General features: G+C 50.1%; 1 protein-coding gene across 3 annotated transcripts in view; it reads right to left on the reverse strand.

Moving 5' to 3' along the window:
* Nucleotides 1–1,620: 1,620 nt before the first annotated feature.
* HDGFL2 (HDGF like 2) overlaps nt 1,621–12,039 on the reverse strand; it is a 40,139-nt gene continuing 29,720 nt past the window's right edge. For 2 of the 3 annotated variants that reach the window (XM_077332168.1, XM_077332167.1), the window contains exons 13-16: nt 10,956–11,057; nt 9,003–9,222; nt 4,487–4,619; nt 1,621–2,113 (exon numbers count right to left, since the gene is read on the reverse strand). In XM_077332168.1, the coding sequence (XP_077188283.1) occupies nt 2,020–2,113; nt 4,487–4,619; nt 9,003–9,222; nt 10,956–11,057 (549 nt within the window). In that variant the 3' untranslated portion in view covers nt 1,621–2,019. Of the gene's footprint in view, nt 2,114–4,486; nt 4,620–9,002; nt 9,223–10,955; nt 11,058–12,039 lie in introns of those variants that run through there. The other variant, XR_013229976.1, reaches the window with a different exon arrangement.

Genomic DNA, 12,039 nt, shown 5'->3' on the forward strand with positions numbered 1-12,039 from the left:
CTCCTGCTCCTCTTCTTCGCTCCCAGCTGTGTTCCAAAACTGACAGTCAAAAACACTCTTCCTTGTCAGAGAGGAACATCTTTATTCCATGTTTACCAAAAAAACAACAAAAAAAAAAGGCATTGTCGAGATACTTCCATGGATTCAACTGATCTTTTGCCACATATGCCAGACATTCCGAGACAAGGAACATTTCTGCTTCGAGGTGAAAAAAGGGGAAAAACTCGCATAGGGTTTTCCCCATCGTGTTGCCATCGGCAACCTCCACCTCTCACTGTGGAGCTTCCTTTTCAGAATGCGAGAACACCACTCACGGATCACCCCGCTGCATTCTGGGAGTTCCCAGGACTGGAGAAAACCTGGCAGGACTGAAAACAGGAAGACCAAGGCGATGGGAGGACATTTCAGCCATAAACGAAGCGTGGAAACCTTGCCGCTTACAACCAGTGCATAGCTCTGAGCCAGGTTGGCTGAGTTCAGCTGCCACCCTCCAAACATCCAAGGTTTCTGGAGCTGGCCTGCAGGGCACGGCTGAACAAAAGCACTGCAACATTTCTCAAATTCCAGGGGTGCAGCGAGGGAAGAAATTTGTTGTCCTGCTGCACCAAGACTCCCTGCTGGCCTCCCATGGACCCCTTGCCAAGCGTGGGCTGGTGCCTCCACCCACAGCAATCCGCACAAGAGTTGATCTGCAAATCAACTCTGGGCACCAGTTTTAAAATCAGCCTTTGCAAGTAGAAAAACAGCCCTGGCTGGCTTCTGTACCTTGTGGGACTACTTTTCTATTTGCAGGGAGGCTGCCTGAATTCCTATCATGGTTTCTTACTGCAGGGGGCCCTTGCACCTCATTCTAATGCATTTCTGGTCCAGACCCACCATAGATGAACAAGGTTGATAAAGGCTAATCGTATCAGAAAAAGGGATACACAGATAAGGGATACACCAAACCCTCCTTTCCTTAGATAAGAAGGGAGCATTCAACAGAATCCTCCTAACCTGGACTGTGGCAGACCAGATGGTGGACACAAATGTTTGGGGCAACCAAGGATCTCTGTTTTTCCTTCTGCGCCCCCCCCCCCCGGGCAGGCTGTTGAGGTAATGTAGGAACTCCAAACTCCCACAAGAAGTAACCATACAAGCATCCCCCCCCCTCCCCCTCACCCCATTTTGCTAGGCCAGTACCAAACAGCAGATCTCCTTTTGACAGCAGCAGGAGCTATGCCCTTGGTGTACTGCTGAAAGCTACCTGTGTGCATAGGAAAGGAAGGGCCAGAGACATGAAATGGAACGCATAATACTGGGGCACCGAGGGCTTCAAACACGCACAAGAAAAGGAGGCTCCAAAATAAGTTGGGGACGCTTACTTGCCTGGCGACAGAAACTAAGGCAGATTATAGGCAAAAACGAACAATTCTGACCGCAAGCTGACTCCCAACACAAATGGGGGGGTTGGATGCCCAGTACCCTGAAATCCGGACCCCAGGGGAAAAACCCAGCTGGGGGGAGGGAGCCCCTCCTTCGGTTCCTTGAACGCAATCCTTTGTTGTTTTCTTCTCGTTCCTTCCCCCAACCCCCCCCGAAAAAAATCCAAAAATAAGTTTGACAAAGATAAAGGGGGCCTTTTCATTAAAAAAAACCAACCTTTTATATATTCATTTTGTCTTTTGAAATCACACGAGTAAAGGAAGGGGAGGGGAACGAGGTGCGGATTGGGAGGAGGGGTGGAAAATAAACTGAACGGCAACAAAAAATAAGGGGGATTGGGGGGGGTGGAAGCGGGAGAGATACAAACGAAACAGTGGCCAGAGGTTGCCCCGGAAGTTCATTATTCTCTACGGGAGAGGGGCAACAGAGGACGGGAGGGAGGAAAGAGCACAGGAGGGCGAAGCGGGGAGGGGGCCTAGAATGTCATCTATCGCGTGGCTGAAAAAGCATTTCTGAAACACGAGGTGAGGCAAGAGGCTGAGTTTTCAGGCGCCGTGGCGTCATGGCGATCCTAGGGGAATCCTCCTGGCAGTCTCAGCTCTCGTTGTCCTCGTCGGCAGAGTCTGACTCGGCGTGGGACCTCTCCCGCTCTGTGGCTGGCCGGTCCAGCTTGGGATAGTCTTGCGCTCTGGAAGGAAGGAGGGAGAAGAGAGAGACAGAATGACCTTCCATGGCAAAGGCAGGAAATGATGTCACAGAGCAACAGCCAAGTAAATTGTAGGGTCCAACAGCCCAATGTAGGGTCCAACAGCCCAATTGTAGGGTCCAACAGCCCCAATCCCCGGGCCGCGGCCCGGTACCAGGCTGTAAGGCCCTTGGTACCGGGCCGCAGCAGGGGGGAGGCACGGACGCTGCACGTTTGCACCTGCCGACAAGCGCTGTGATGAGGGGGGGGGAGGCACAGGTGCAAATGCGCAGGTACAGCCGCTCCGCACCTGCATGTTTGCACCCACCGGCAAGCTCTACTCACCCCGCAGTGAAGCACTTGCCGGCAGGTGCAAACGCGCAGGTGCGGAGCTGCCACACCTGTGCGTTTGCGCCTGTGCCTCTCGCCGGTGCCCCACCTCCCTCTCCTCCCTGGTCCCTGGGCCTCCCTCTCCCCCCTCCCGGTCCCCGGCCTGAAAAAGGCTGGGGATCACTCTACACAATCAAGCCGTAGGACTCTCTATCTCACCCCTATTTCAAATTCCTTCTAGGATCCAATATGGAGAAAAGGAGACACTGGGGTCTGGACCTTCTTCACGCAAAGTGGATCCATGGCCAACAATCTACAATCCCTCTTAAAAAAACAAACAAAACCCACATACCATGCCTCGAGCATGGACAGTTCAGACAAACAGACTGCACAAGGCATCTGCCACGGTGTTCAAGGTCACCCTTGTAAGGATGGGCGCTCAGCGACTCGACCCCACAGCTTGTGGCCACCACGCTAAGCATCCCACAGCCCTTGTGCTGAACCTACCAGGCTTCAGCCCCACCCAAGAGCAGTCTGGAGACCTTTTCTCACGGCAGCTGAGGGTAGGACCCAAAGTAATGGCTTTAGACTACACGTAGAACAGTATCAGCTACATATCAGGAAAAACTTTTTACACTCCAAGTAGTTCAGCAGGAGAATGGGCTGCCTAAGGAGATAGTGAGCTCCCCCTCACTTGCAGTCTTCAAGCAGCGACTGGACAGGTCCTTATCCTGGATGCTTGAGGCTGATGCTGCATTGAGCAGAGGGTGGGACTAGATGGCCTGGATGGCCCTTTCCAACTATCATTCTATGAGTCTAGTTCAGCAGGAGAATGGGCTGCCAAAGGAGGTGGGGAGCTCCCCCTCACTGGCAGTCTTCAAGCAGCGACTGGACAGGTCCTTATCCTGGATGCTTGAGGTTGATCCTGCATTGAGCAAAGGGTGGGACTAGATGGCCTGGATGGCCCTTTCCCACTCTAGGAGTCTATGATCCCAACACACGCAAACACCTACACACCCCTGCCTGCTATCCACATCTCTTCCTCTGCCAACAAAAGGCCGCCAACTATCTCCTGTACTCCCTCTGAGCTGCAGTTAGCCCCGCCTTCTCTCTAAGCGGCGATGGGCGTGGCTCCAGCCTCCTGTTTTGTCCTGGAAAGTACCCGGTGAGGTGGCTCATGCTGAAACCAGATGCTAAACATTCTCAGGTGAACGTATGTGCTCACTGACTAGTAAGAGAGTTAGGCAATAGACCCATCAAACTCCCTGCGCTGAAAGGAGTTTGTTTCCGATCCTCGTTCATCTCTCCGGGCTTCTGGAACTGAACGTGAGCACAGATGAAGCTTCCTGATACTGAATCAGCCCCTGGGCCCATCAAGGTGAGTATTGTCTACTCAGACTGGCAGCAACTCTCCAGGGTCTTAGGACAAGGCCTTTCATGTCACCTCTTGCCTCTTCCTTTAGCTAGAAACGCTGGGGACTGGACCTGGGACCTTCTGCCTGCCACGCAGAGACTCTTCAACTGAGCCGCCCCCCCCCCCACCCCCAACAACAATTGGATTCTTTAACTTCCAGAGCCTGGGATGGTTACAACAGATTCAGAATCCACCGAGGGGCGTCCAGTCCAGCCCTCCACCTTCTCGGGGACCTAAAAACACACACGCTCCTGACAGGGGCTCATCCAATCTCCTCAAAACCTCCAACGAAAGGGACTCCACCACTCTCCGAGGCCGCATATTCCATCTATGACCAGCCCTCACCGCCAGAAAACGCTTCCTAATGTTGAACTTTCTTTCCCATCATTTGAACCTCTTGCTCCTAGTCCTTGTCTGTAGTAAGCAAGTGGGCCCCCTCTTGAACAGGTCTCCCCTTTACATAGTTAAAGACAGGTGTCTTCTCACCCCTGGCCTTCCTCTTCTCCGAGCGACACAGACCCAACTCTCTCAACCACGGATTCCCACAATTCCTGCCAATGGGCGCCATGGCGAGGAGCGTGCTCTTTTGAGCCATCTGCCAAACCAAGTCCCAACCCGCAGCCAATCCTTACTCATTGTGGGTGTCTTCGGGGGATGACCCTCTCTTGAGGTCCCCAGGAGTCCAGTCTTCGTCTCTGTCCTTGTTCTCTGTTGCACCTTCTCCTTTCTGGGCTGCCGACTCTCCATTAACAGGTGCTGGGACATCTGGAGAGGGGGGAGAAATAAAAATGTTCAATATAGAGAAGGAGAGAACCGACAAGGAAAAGAAATCCGGCAAAAAAGAAAAAAAAGCGTATTCTCTTCACTTTGCTAATACCCCACTAAGCCCTCTGCTCTCCTTCCCCTTTTTGGAGGCAGCCAAGGAGGGTATCAGTGAAGCTTCTGTTTGCCTTGCCTGGAACCAAGAAGGGGGGGATTATACCCTCTTTATCCCTACCTTCAGAAGTTTCAAAGTCTCTTCATCTCCCCACAGCAGGCACCCTGTGAGGTAGGTGGGGCTGAGAGAGCTCTGACAGAACTGCTATAAGAACAGCTCTAATAGGACTGTGATTAGCCCAAGGTCACCCAGCTGGCTGCATGTGGAGGAGGAGCGGGGAATCAAACCCAACTCTCCAGACTAGAGGCTGCCGCTCTTAACCACTGTGCCACACTGATTCTCTTTGAGCTGTCGTTCAGCTCCTGCCCTCCCCTTCCTGCAACTGCCTCCGTCAGGTTGCATCAGGAGAAACGAGAGCAAGCACTCGGGTGCCCCCCCCCCTCCCAGAACTGCATCCTGCCTGGGTGTTATTTAAATTCCAAAACGATTCCACATTTTTCTTTGGAAAATGCCTGTGCCCGTATGTTTATCTATAGTTGTAGAGGCTGTTGTGCTGCAATCGATCAAGTGAGAGGGAATACGGAATACGACAAACTAATGTTGCTTTTACAAACTCCAGGCTTGTACATGGCGTGTTTTCTTTGCTAGCCTTATTTGAAGCAAGAATCAGAAAGTTTTACAATCCACCGTTTTCCTGGAAAACTTGTATCTGCCTGGGGCAGATTGTCCAAAAGGAAGCAAATGAATACAGTAAAAGACACAACTGGAATCGTGGGCATTTCATCTGTTCTGCTAGAGTCTCTTGTGTCAAGGGAACAACTCAGATTTAACAGTCACAAGTTAAGAGACTTTAGGATGCTTAGGGCTGATCCTGCGTAGAGCAGGGGGTTGGACTAGATGGCCTGAATGGCCCCTTCCAACTCTGTGATTCTATGATTCTAAGAGACGTACAGAATTTTTAGGGTATAAAGCAGGGATTCCCAACCTGAGTTCCAGGGAACCCTGGGGTTAAGCCAGAGCTCCCCAGGGCTTGACATCACTGGATGTCCCTGGAGCCCCCCTTCCCCTATTTCTCTGCAAGCCTAATCTCTTCCTCCACAATGGAAACTCTCAATGGTCAGTTGATCAGCTGGCTCCCACATTTTATTCTTCTTATTCTTATTGTCTTTTTGTATTCCGCTCATCTACAGAATGCTCTGGGCAGATCACATCAGGCTTAAAAACAATCAAGCAAACAGTTTGCACATATAACAAATTAGGGGCCCGTTGCATTCAGGACTACAACAGACACTAGATTGAGGAGGGTGGGTGGAAGAACTCTGTGGATGGCCTCCCCCCAGGACCTGGAAAGGCTGCAGGCAGCTGTTAGGGAACTCACCAGCAGGGGCAGCTCTCACGCAGCAGGGATCTGCAGCCCCCGAGGCTCAGAGGGAAGGAGGGGGGTCGGGGGGGGAAGGTGATTGGCTGACCGTTGGACAGACAGGCAAGCTGGTTGGAGGAGGAGGAGGCATTCAGGGGCGGGACAGCCGCTCTGAGTGGCACTTAGGCCATGAGACACGCTCCTCCTCTTAGGCCTTACCAGAAATATACTATGTGGAACAGATACTTGGGTTTCAAAAGCATTTAAAAGCCGCTGCCTCTTTACAAATTAAAAACTGACTGCGACTAGCCAGGATTTGGAGGGCATGGTGGATTGGACGGGGTTTCAGGCAGGGAGGCTAACATCTTATGTTATTTCCTGGCCTCAACCATAGGCCTGGCGGAACAGCTCCATCTTGCGGGCCCTGCAGGACTGTTTGAAATTCCACCCCGCCCTGACCTCACTGAGCAGAGCTTCTTTGGAAAATTTTAAGCAGAGGCTAGATAGCCATCTGACAGAAATGCGGATCTTCTGAACTTAGGCAAACTGTGAGAGGGTGGGCAGGAAAGAAATGGCCGATTGCCACTTTGGGATGGTAGGTGCATCTCCTCCAGGCCAGGCTGGATTCTTGAGATTTTTGGTGGGGGGAATCATTTGGCCATGAAATTGGGGTCACTCTGGGTGGACAGGCAGTTGTGAGTGTCCTGCATTGTGTAGGCGGTTGGACTAGATCAGGGGTAGTCAAACTGCGGCCCTCCAGATGTCCATGGACTACAATTCCCAGGAGCCCTTGCCAGCATTCGCCAGCGAATGCTGGCAAGGGCTTCTGGGAATTGTAGTCCATGGACATCTGGAGGGCCGCAGTTTGACTACCCCTGGACTAGATGATCCTGGAGGCCCCTTCCAACTATATGATTCTAAGTCCACCAGACCAGGGCCAAAAAAGCCCTGGTCCTGGTCAAGGCTACCTTTTTGGGGCTGGGGAACTTGAGTAAATTTTGATCACTTGATCTCAATGCTCTTGGTGGCGAGCATAATGGAAGAGGCAGTCCTGTAGATACATGATCCCAGGCCATTTATTTATTGTATTTATATACTGCCCTCCTGAAACTAAGAATTCCGAACCTTGAACTTGATCCAGGCTCCAATCTGGAGCTAGTGCAGCTGGGACAGCATGGGTGTAATGCAATATTTCCGTAGGTTCCCTGCAAGGACCCGAGCTGCCACGTTCAGGACCAGTTGGGAGTTTCTGGAGCAACTTCAAGGACAGCCCTGCCTAGAGCAAGTTACAATAGTCTAGCCTGGAGGTTACCAGCAGGTAAGGCGCAAGTTGTCGTGGCTGTCTGAGAGGGTAAAACACCTGGCAGGTACCATTTGTGGCCTGGACCTCCAAAGACAAGGAGGCATCCAGAATCATACACAAGCTCTTGACAGTGGTCAATGGTGTCGACTGGACACCGTTAAGAGACTAAAAAGGTAAAGGTATCCCCTGTGCAAGCACCGAGTCATGTCTGACCCTTGGGGTGACGCCCTCTAGCGTTTTCTTGGCAGACTCAATACGGGGTGGTTTGCCAGTACCTTCCCCAGTCATTACCGTTTACCCCCCAGCAAGCTGGGTACTCATTTTACCGACCTCGGAAGGATGGAAGGCTGAGTCAACCTTGAGCCGGCTGCTGGGATCGAACTCCCAGCCTCATGGGCAAAGCTTTCAGACGGCTGCCTTACCACTCTGCGCCACAAGAGGCTCTTGTTAAGAGACTAGATGCTAATAAATTACTAGAACAGGAGGAAACTCGAGCTATCTTCAAAATTGGAACTATGGAACCAAAGGGGTTAAATAACTTGCTGGATTTTCGCTGCTTTCTATAACTATCTTAACTTTTGATTCATTTGGTGTTTTGCTGTGTCCCAGCTGTGGGCAATTATAGATAGTATTTAGTATTCCCTTCACCCCGATTCAGGTGTGTCTGGACGCCATAAGCTAGGAGTAGCTACTGTTATAATGACCTTGCAAGTCTCTGCTTTGTTTTTGCTTTCTAAAATTTTTAACTGATAATTCTGTTCTAGATACTCTGTTTGAGAGACATATATGTCTGAAGTTTGTCTGAAAACTATTATTATGTATTCATGACACAATACATCTAAAAGATACATGTCATTTATTTACTAATTACTGTTGTACAACCACTAAGTATGAGCCTCTTGTGGTGCAGAAATGCTGTCTGAAGCTGTCTGCCCATGAGGCTGGGAGTTCAATCCCAGCAGCCGGCTCAAGGTTGACTCAGCCTTCTATCCTTCTGAGGTCGGTAAAATGAGTACCCAGCTTGCTGGGGGGTAAACGGTAATGACTGGGGAAGGCACTGGCAAACCACCCCGTATTGAGTCTGCCAAGAAAACGCTGGAGGACGTCACCCCAAGGGTCAGACATGACCTGGTGCTTGCACCGGGGATGCCTTTACCTTTACCTTTACAACCACTAATTTCATCTTTGTATTTCCTAAGATTTAATGTCCCTTGACAAAGCCAGTGGGTGAAACGCGTTGGGACCGCTTTGTACAATAAATAAAGAAATAACAGAAGATTCAAGACTCTACAGAAGTCTATTTTGGATATTGTGCTTGCCACCTTGGTATCCCAGTGCCTCTATACTTGATTTGTATTTGATTCTTCACTGGGGCCTACCCCTCTTAATTTATCATTTTTGCTACTTCACCCTCAGCATGCCCGACTTAGCCAGAGGACCTCCATCTTAGCAGGATTTAACTTCAGTTGACTCCACTTGAGCCAGTCCATCAACAGAAAAAGCTGAGTGTCATCAGCGTACTTGAGGGCAACCCAGCCTGAAACTCTGGACCAGCTGGGCAAGGGGATGCGTTGAGATGTTAAATACCCACCCAGTCCCACCCCTTACCGGAACTCTTCTCTTCATCCTCTTTTTCATTTTGTGTTTCTCCTTCTGGCAGCTTCTCCTTGTCTTTGTTGTCACCTTCTCCTCCCTTGTCCTTCTCCAGGTCAGTTTTGTTGACTTTCTGGTTAGACCCAACCTTCGGCCCCAGGACCCGGGACTTCAGGCACGTGTACACCTCCGCTGCTTTCTCCATCACGTCCTTGTTGGCCTTGTAGCGACGGATCTTGAGACACACACGCAAAAGACAAGGATGAGCATGCCGTCTTCAAGGATTCAAAATGGCGAGCGTAACCCATTCCCATGGAGGGACTGCTCAAGAAGATAAGTGGCTTATTATAGAAATTAATGGGCGCTGTTGAGTCACAACTGGCTCATGATGACCCCGTGAAGTTCCACCTCAATGTTTTCAGGGTAAGTGACGAGCAGGGATGGATTGCCATTGCCTTCTTTAGATTCATAGAATCCTAGAGTAGCAACCTGATGTCCCTCAGCTAACGTGGGGCAGTTGGGGGGGGGGGGTTGGGGGGGTTAGTTAGGGCTCGCCTGTTTCCTAACGTTGATAACGCTGATAGTGTAAAGGTAAAGGTAAAGGTATCCCCTGTGCAAGCACCGGGTCATGTCTGACCCTTGGGGTGACGCCCTCTAGCGTTTTCATGGCAGACTCAATACGGGGTGGTTTGCCAGTGCCTTCCCCAGTCATTACCGTTTACCCCCCAGCAAGCTGGGTACTCATTTTACCGACCTCGGAAGGATGGAAGGCTGAGTCAACCTTGAGCCGGCTGCTGGGATTGAACTCCCAGCCTCATGGGCAGAGCTTTCAGACGGCTGCCTTACCACTCTGTGCCACAAGAGGCTCTATGCTGATAGTGTAGATTAGTTTTAATGGTTTTAACTATGGGTTTTATTGCAATTTTTATCTTGTAAACTGCCGTGAGCCTAAGGGAACGGCGGTATAAACGTTAAATAAATAAATAAATAAATAAATAAATAAATAAACAAACAAACAAACAAACAAACAAACAAACAAACAAACAAACAAACAAATAGGAAGGGGCCATCCAGGCCATCTAGTTTAGCCCCTGCAATAAGGAAGAGAGGTGGTGCAAGGAAAGCAGTCAAAGAACCAGCACAGTGCTATCAAAATCCGTCCAACATAGACTGTCCCCCCCTCCTCGTGTATCTAAACTGGAAAGAGGAGGAAGCTTATTTTGGACATATAACTGAGTGATGTTGAGTGATAACTGAGTACATATGTAGTTTCTTTTTAAGATGATTGTTTTAGCTTTGATGTTACCTGCCCTGAGCCAACCAGGAAATTTTTAAAGAATAAAATTATTATTATTACTACTTCTAGGGACAAAACCCACTGCATTGACAAATACAATGGGTGCTAAATGGGGTGTGTGTGTGGAAGAAATCTGCAGATGGCCTCTCCTTCCCCCCAGGATCTCACCAGCAGGGCAGCTCTCACACGGCAGCAGGGATTTGCAGCCTCCAAGCCTCAGAGGGAAGTGCGAGGAGGAGGGGTTGGCCAGAAGTGGGGGACAGAAGGCGATTGGCTGGCCACTGGGCAGACAGGCAAGCTGGTTGGAGGAGGAGGAGGCACTCAGGGGCGTGACTCAGGCACTGAGTGGGTCTTAAGCGCTGAGTGGCACTTAAGCCATGAGACCAGCTCCTCCTCCAAGGCCTTACCAGAAATATTAAATGGAACAGATTAGCAGTAGTAGCATTAAGAACCCAAAGGAATGAGCAAGCGCAGAACAGGATAACCTAAGAGTGGAAACAGTGGGAAGAGAGATAAAGAGCAGTAGAAACTCCGGAGAAGTCTTTGGCTCCCTCAAGAAAATGGAGTTTGAAAGAGATGCAATGTCGACAAAAGCGGGGCCAGCCGGGCAAGATGCTACGCCGACTGCGTTGCGTCTGGCCACGCGTCCCTCCCAATCGAGACCCTCCTACCTTTTTCAGCGTGGCCACCACGTCTGTGTGTTTCTGGAGGATCTGAGAGGTGACCTGCAGGCTCCCCAGCTCTTCTAGCGCGCTCAAGCACCTCTTGATGTCCTAACAGGAAGAGAAATCACGGTTACCATCTCTGTGCGCCCCGTTTTCCAGAAGTCAAGAGTGGTTTTATACAAGTTGGGCTACCGACTTCCTCGGACTTCGTGGGTGGAGGGGGTTTGTGTGTGTTAATGTTTCACTCTGTTATACAACAGCAACAATAACGCAGACTGAGGTGGGTGACGGTGTTAGCCTGGAATAGTAGAACAAAGGTTGAGTCCAGGGGCACCTTCCAATCTTTTATCGTGTAGGTTGATCGACAGCAGCCACCTGCCACGCTGGATAGCAGGGAATTTTCAGTCGTGGCACAGAGTTTTTATTGTATTGGACAAACAAACAAACCAAAAAATTAAATATGCATATAATTCAGCTAAAAAGATAATAACTGATACATTTCAATTGACCGTTTGAATATAATGTTCTAGGTAACACTGTGTGTGAACGAGACCTTGGGGTACTTGTGGATTGTGAGCAGGCAGTGTGATGCAGCGGTAAAAAAGGCGAATGCCATTTTGGGCTGTATCAACAGGGGCATTGCATCAAAATCACAAGATGTCATAGTCCCGTTGTATACAGCACTGGTCAGACCACACCTGGAGTACTGTGTGCAGTTCTGGAGGCCTCACTTCAAGAAGGACGTAGATAAAATTGAAAGGGTACAGAGGAGAGCGACGAGGATGATCTGGGGCCAAGGGACCAAGCCCTATGAAGATAGGTTGAGGGACTTGGGAATGTTCAGCCTGGAGAAAAGGAGGTTGAGAGGGGACATGATAGCCCTCTTTAAGTATTTGAAAGGTTGTCACTTAAGGAGGGCAGGATGCTGTTTCTGTTGGCTGCAGAGGAGAGGACATGCAGTAATGGGTTTAAACTACAAATACGATATAGGCTAGATATCAGGAAAACATTTTTCACAGTCAGAGTAGTTCAGCAGTGGAATAGGCTGCCTAAGGAGGTGGTGAGCTCCCCCTCACTGGCAGTCTTCAAG

This window comes from Paroedura picta, chromosome 4 (genome assembly GCF_049243985.1).
Source record: "Paroedura picta isolate Pp20150507F chromosome 4, Ppicta_v3.0, whole genome shotgun sequence".
NCBI lineage: Eukaryota > Metazoa > Chordata > Lepidosauria > Squamata > Gekkonidae > Paroedura > Paroedura picta.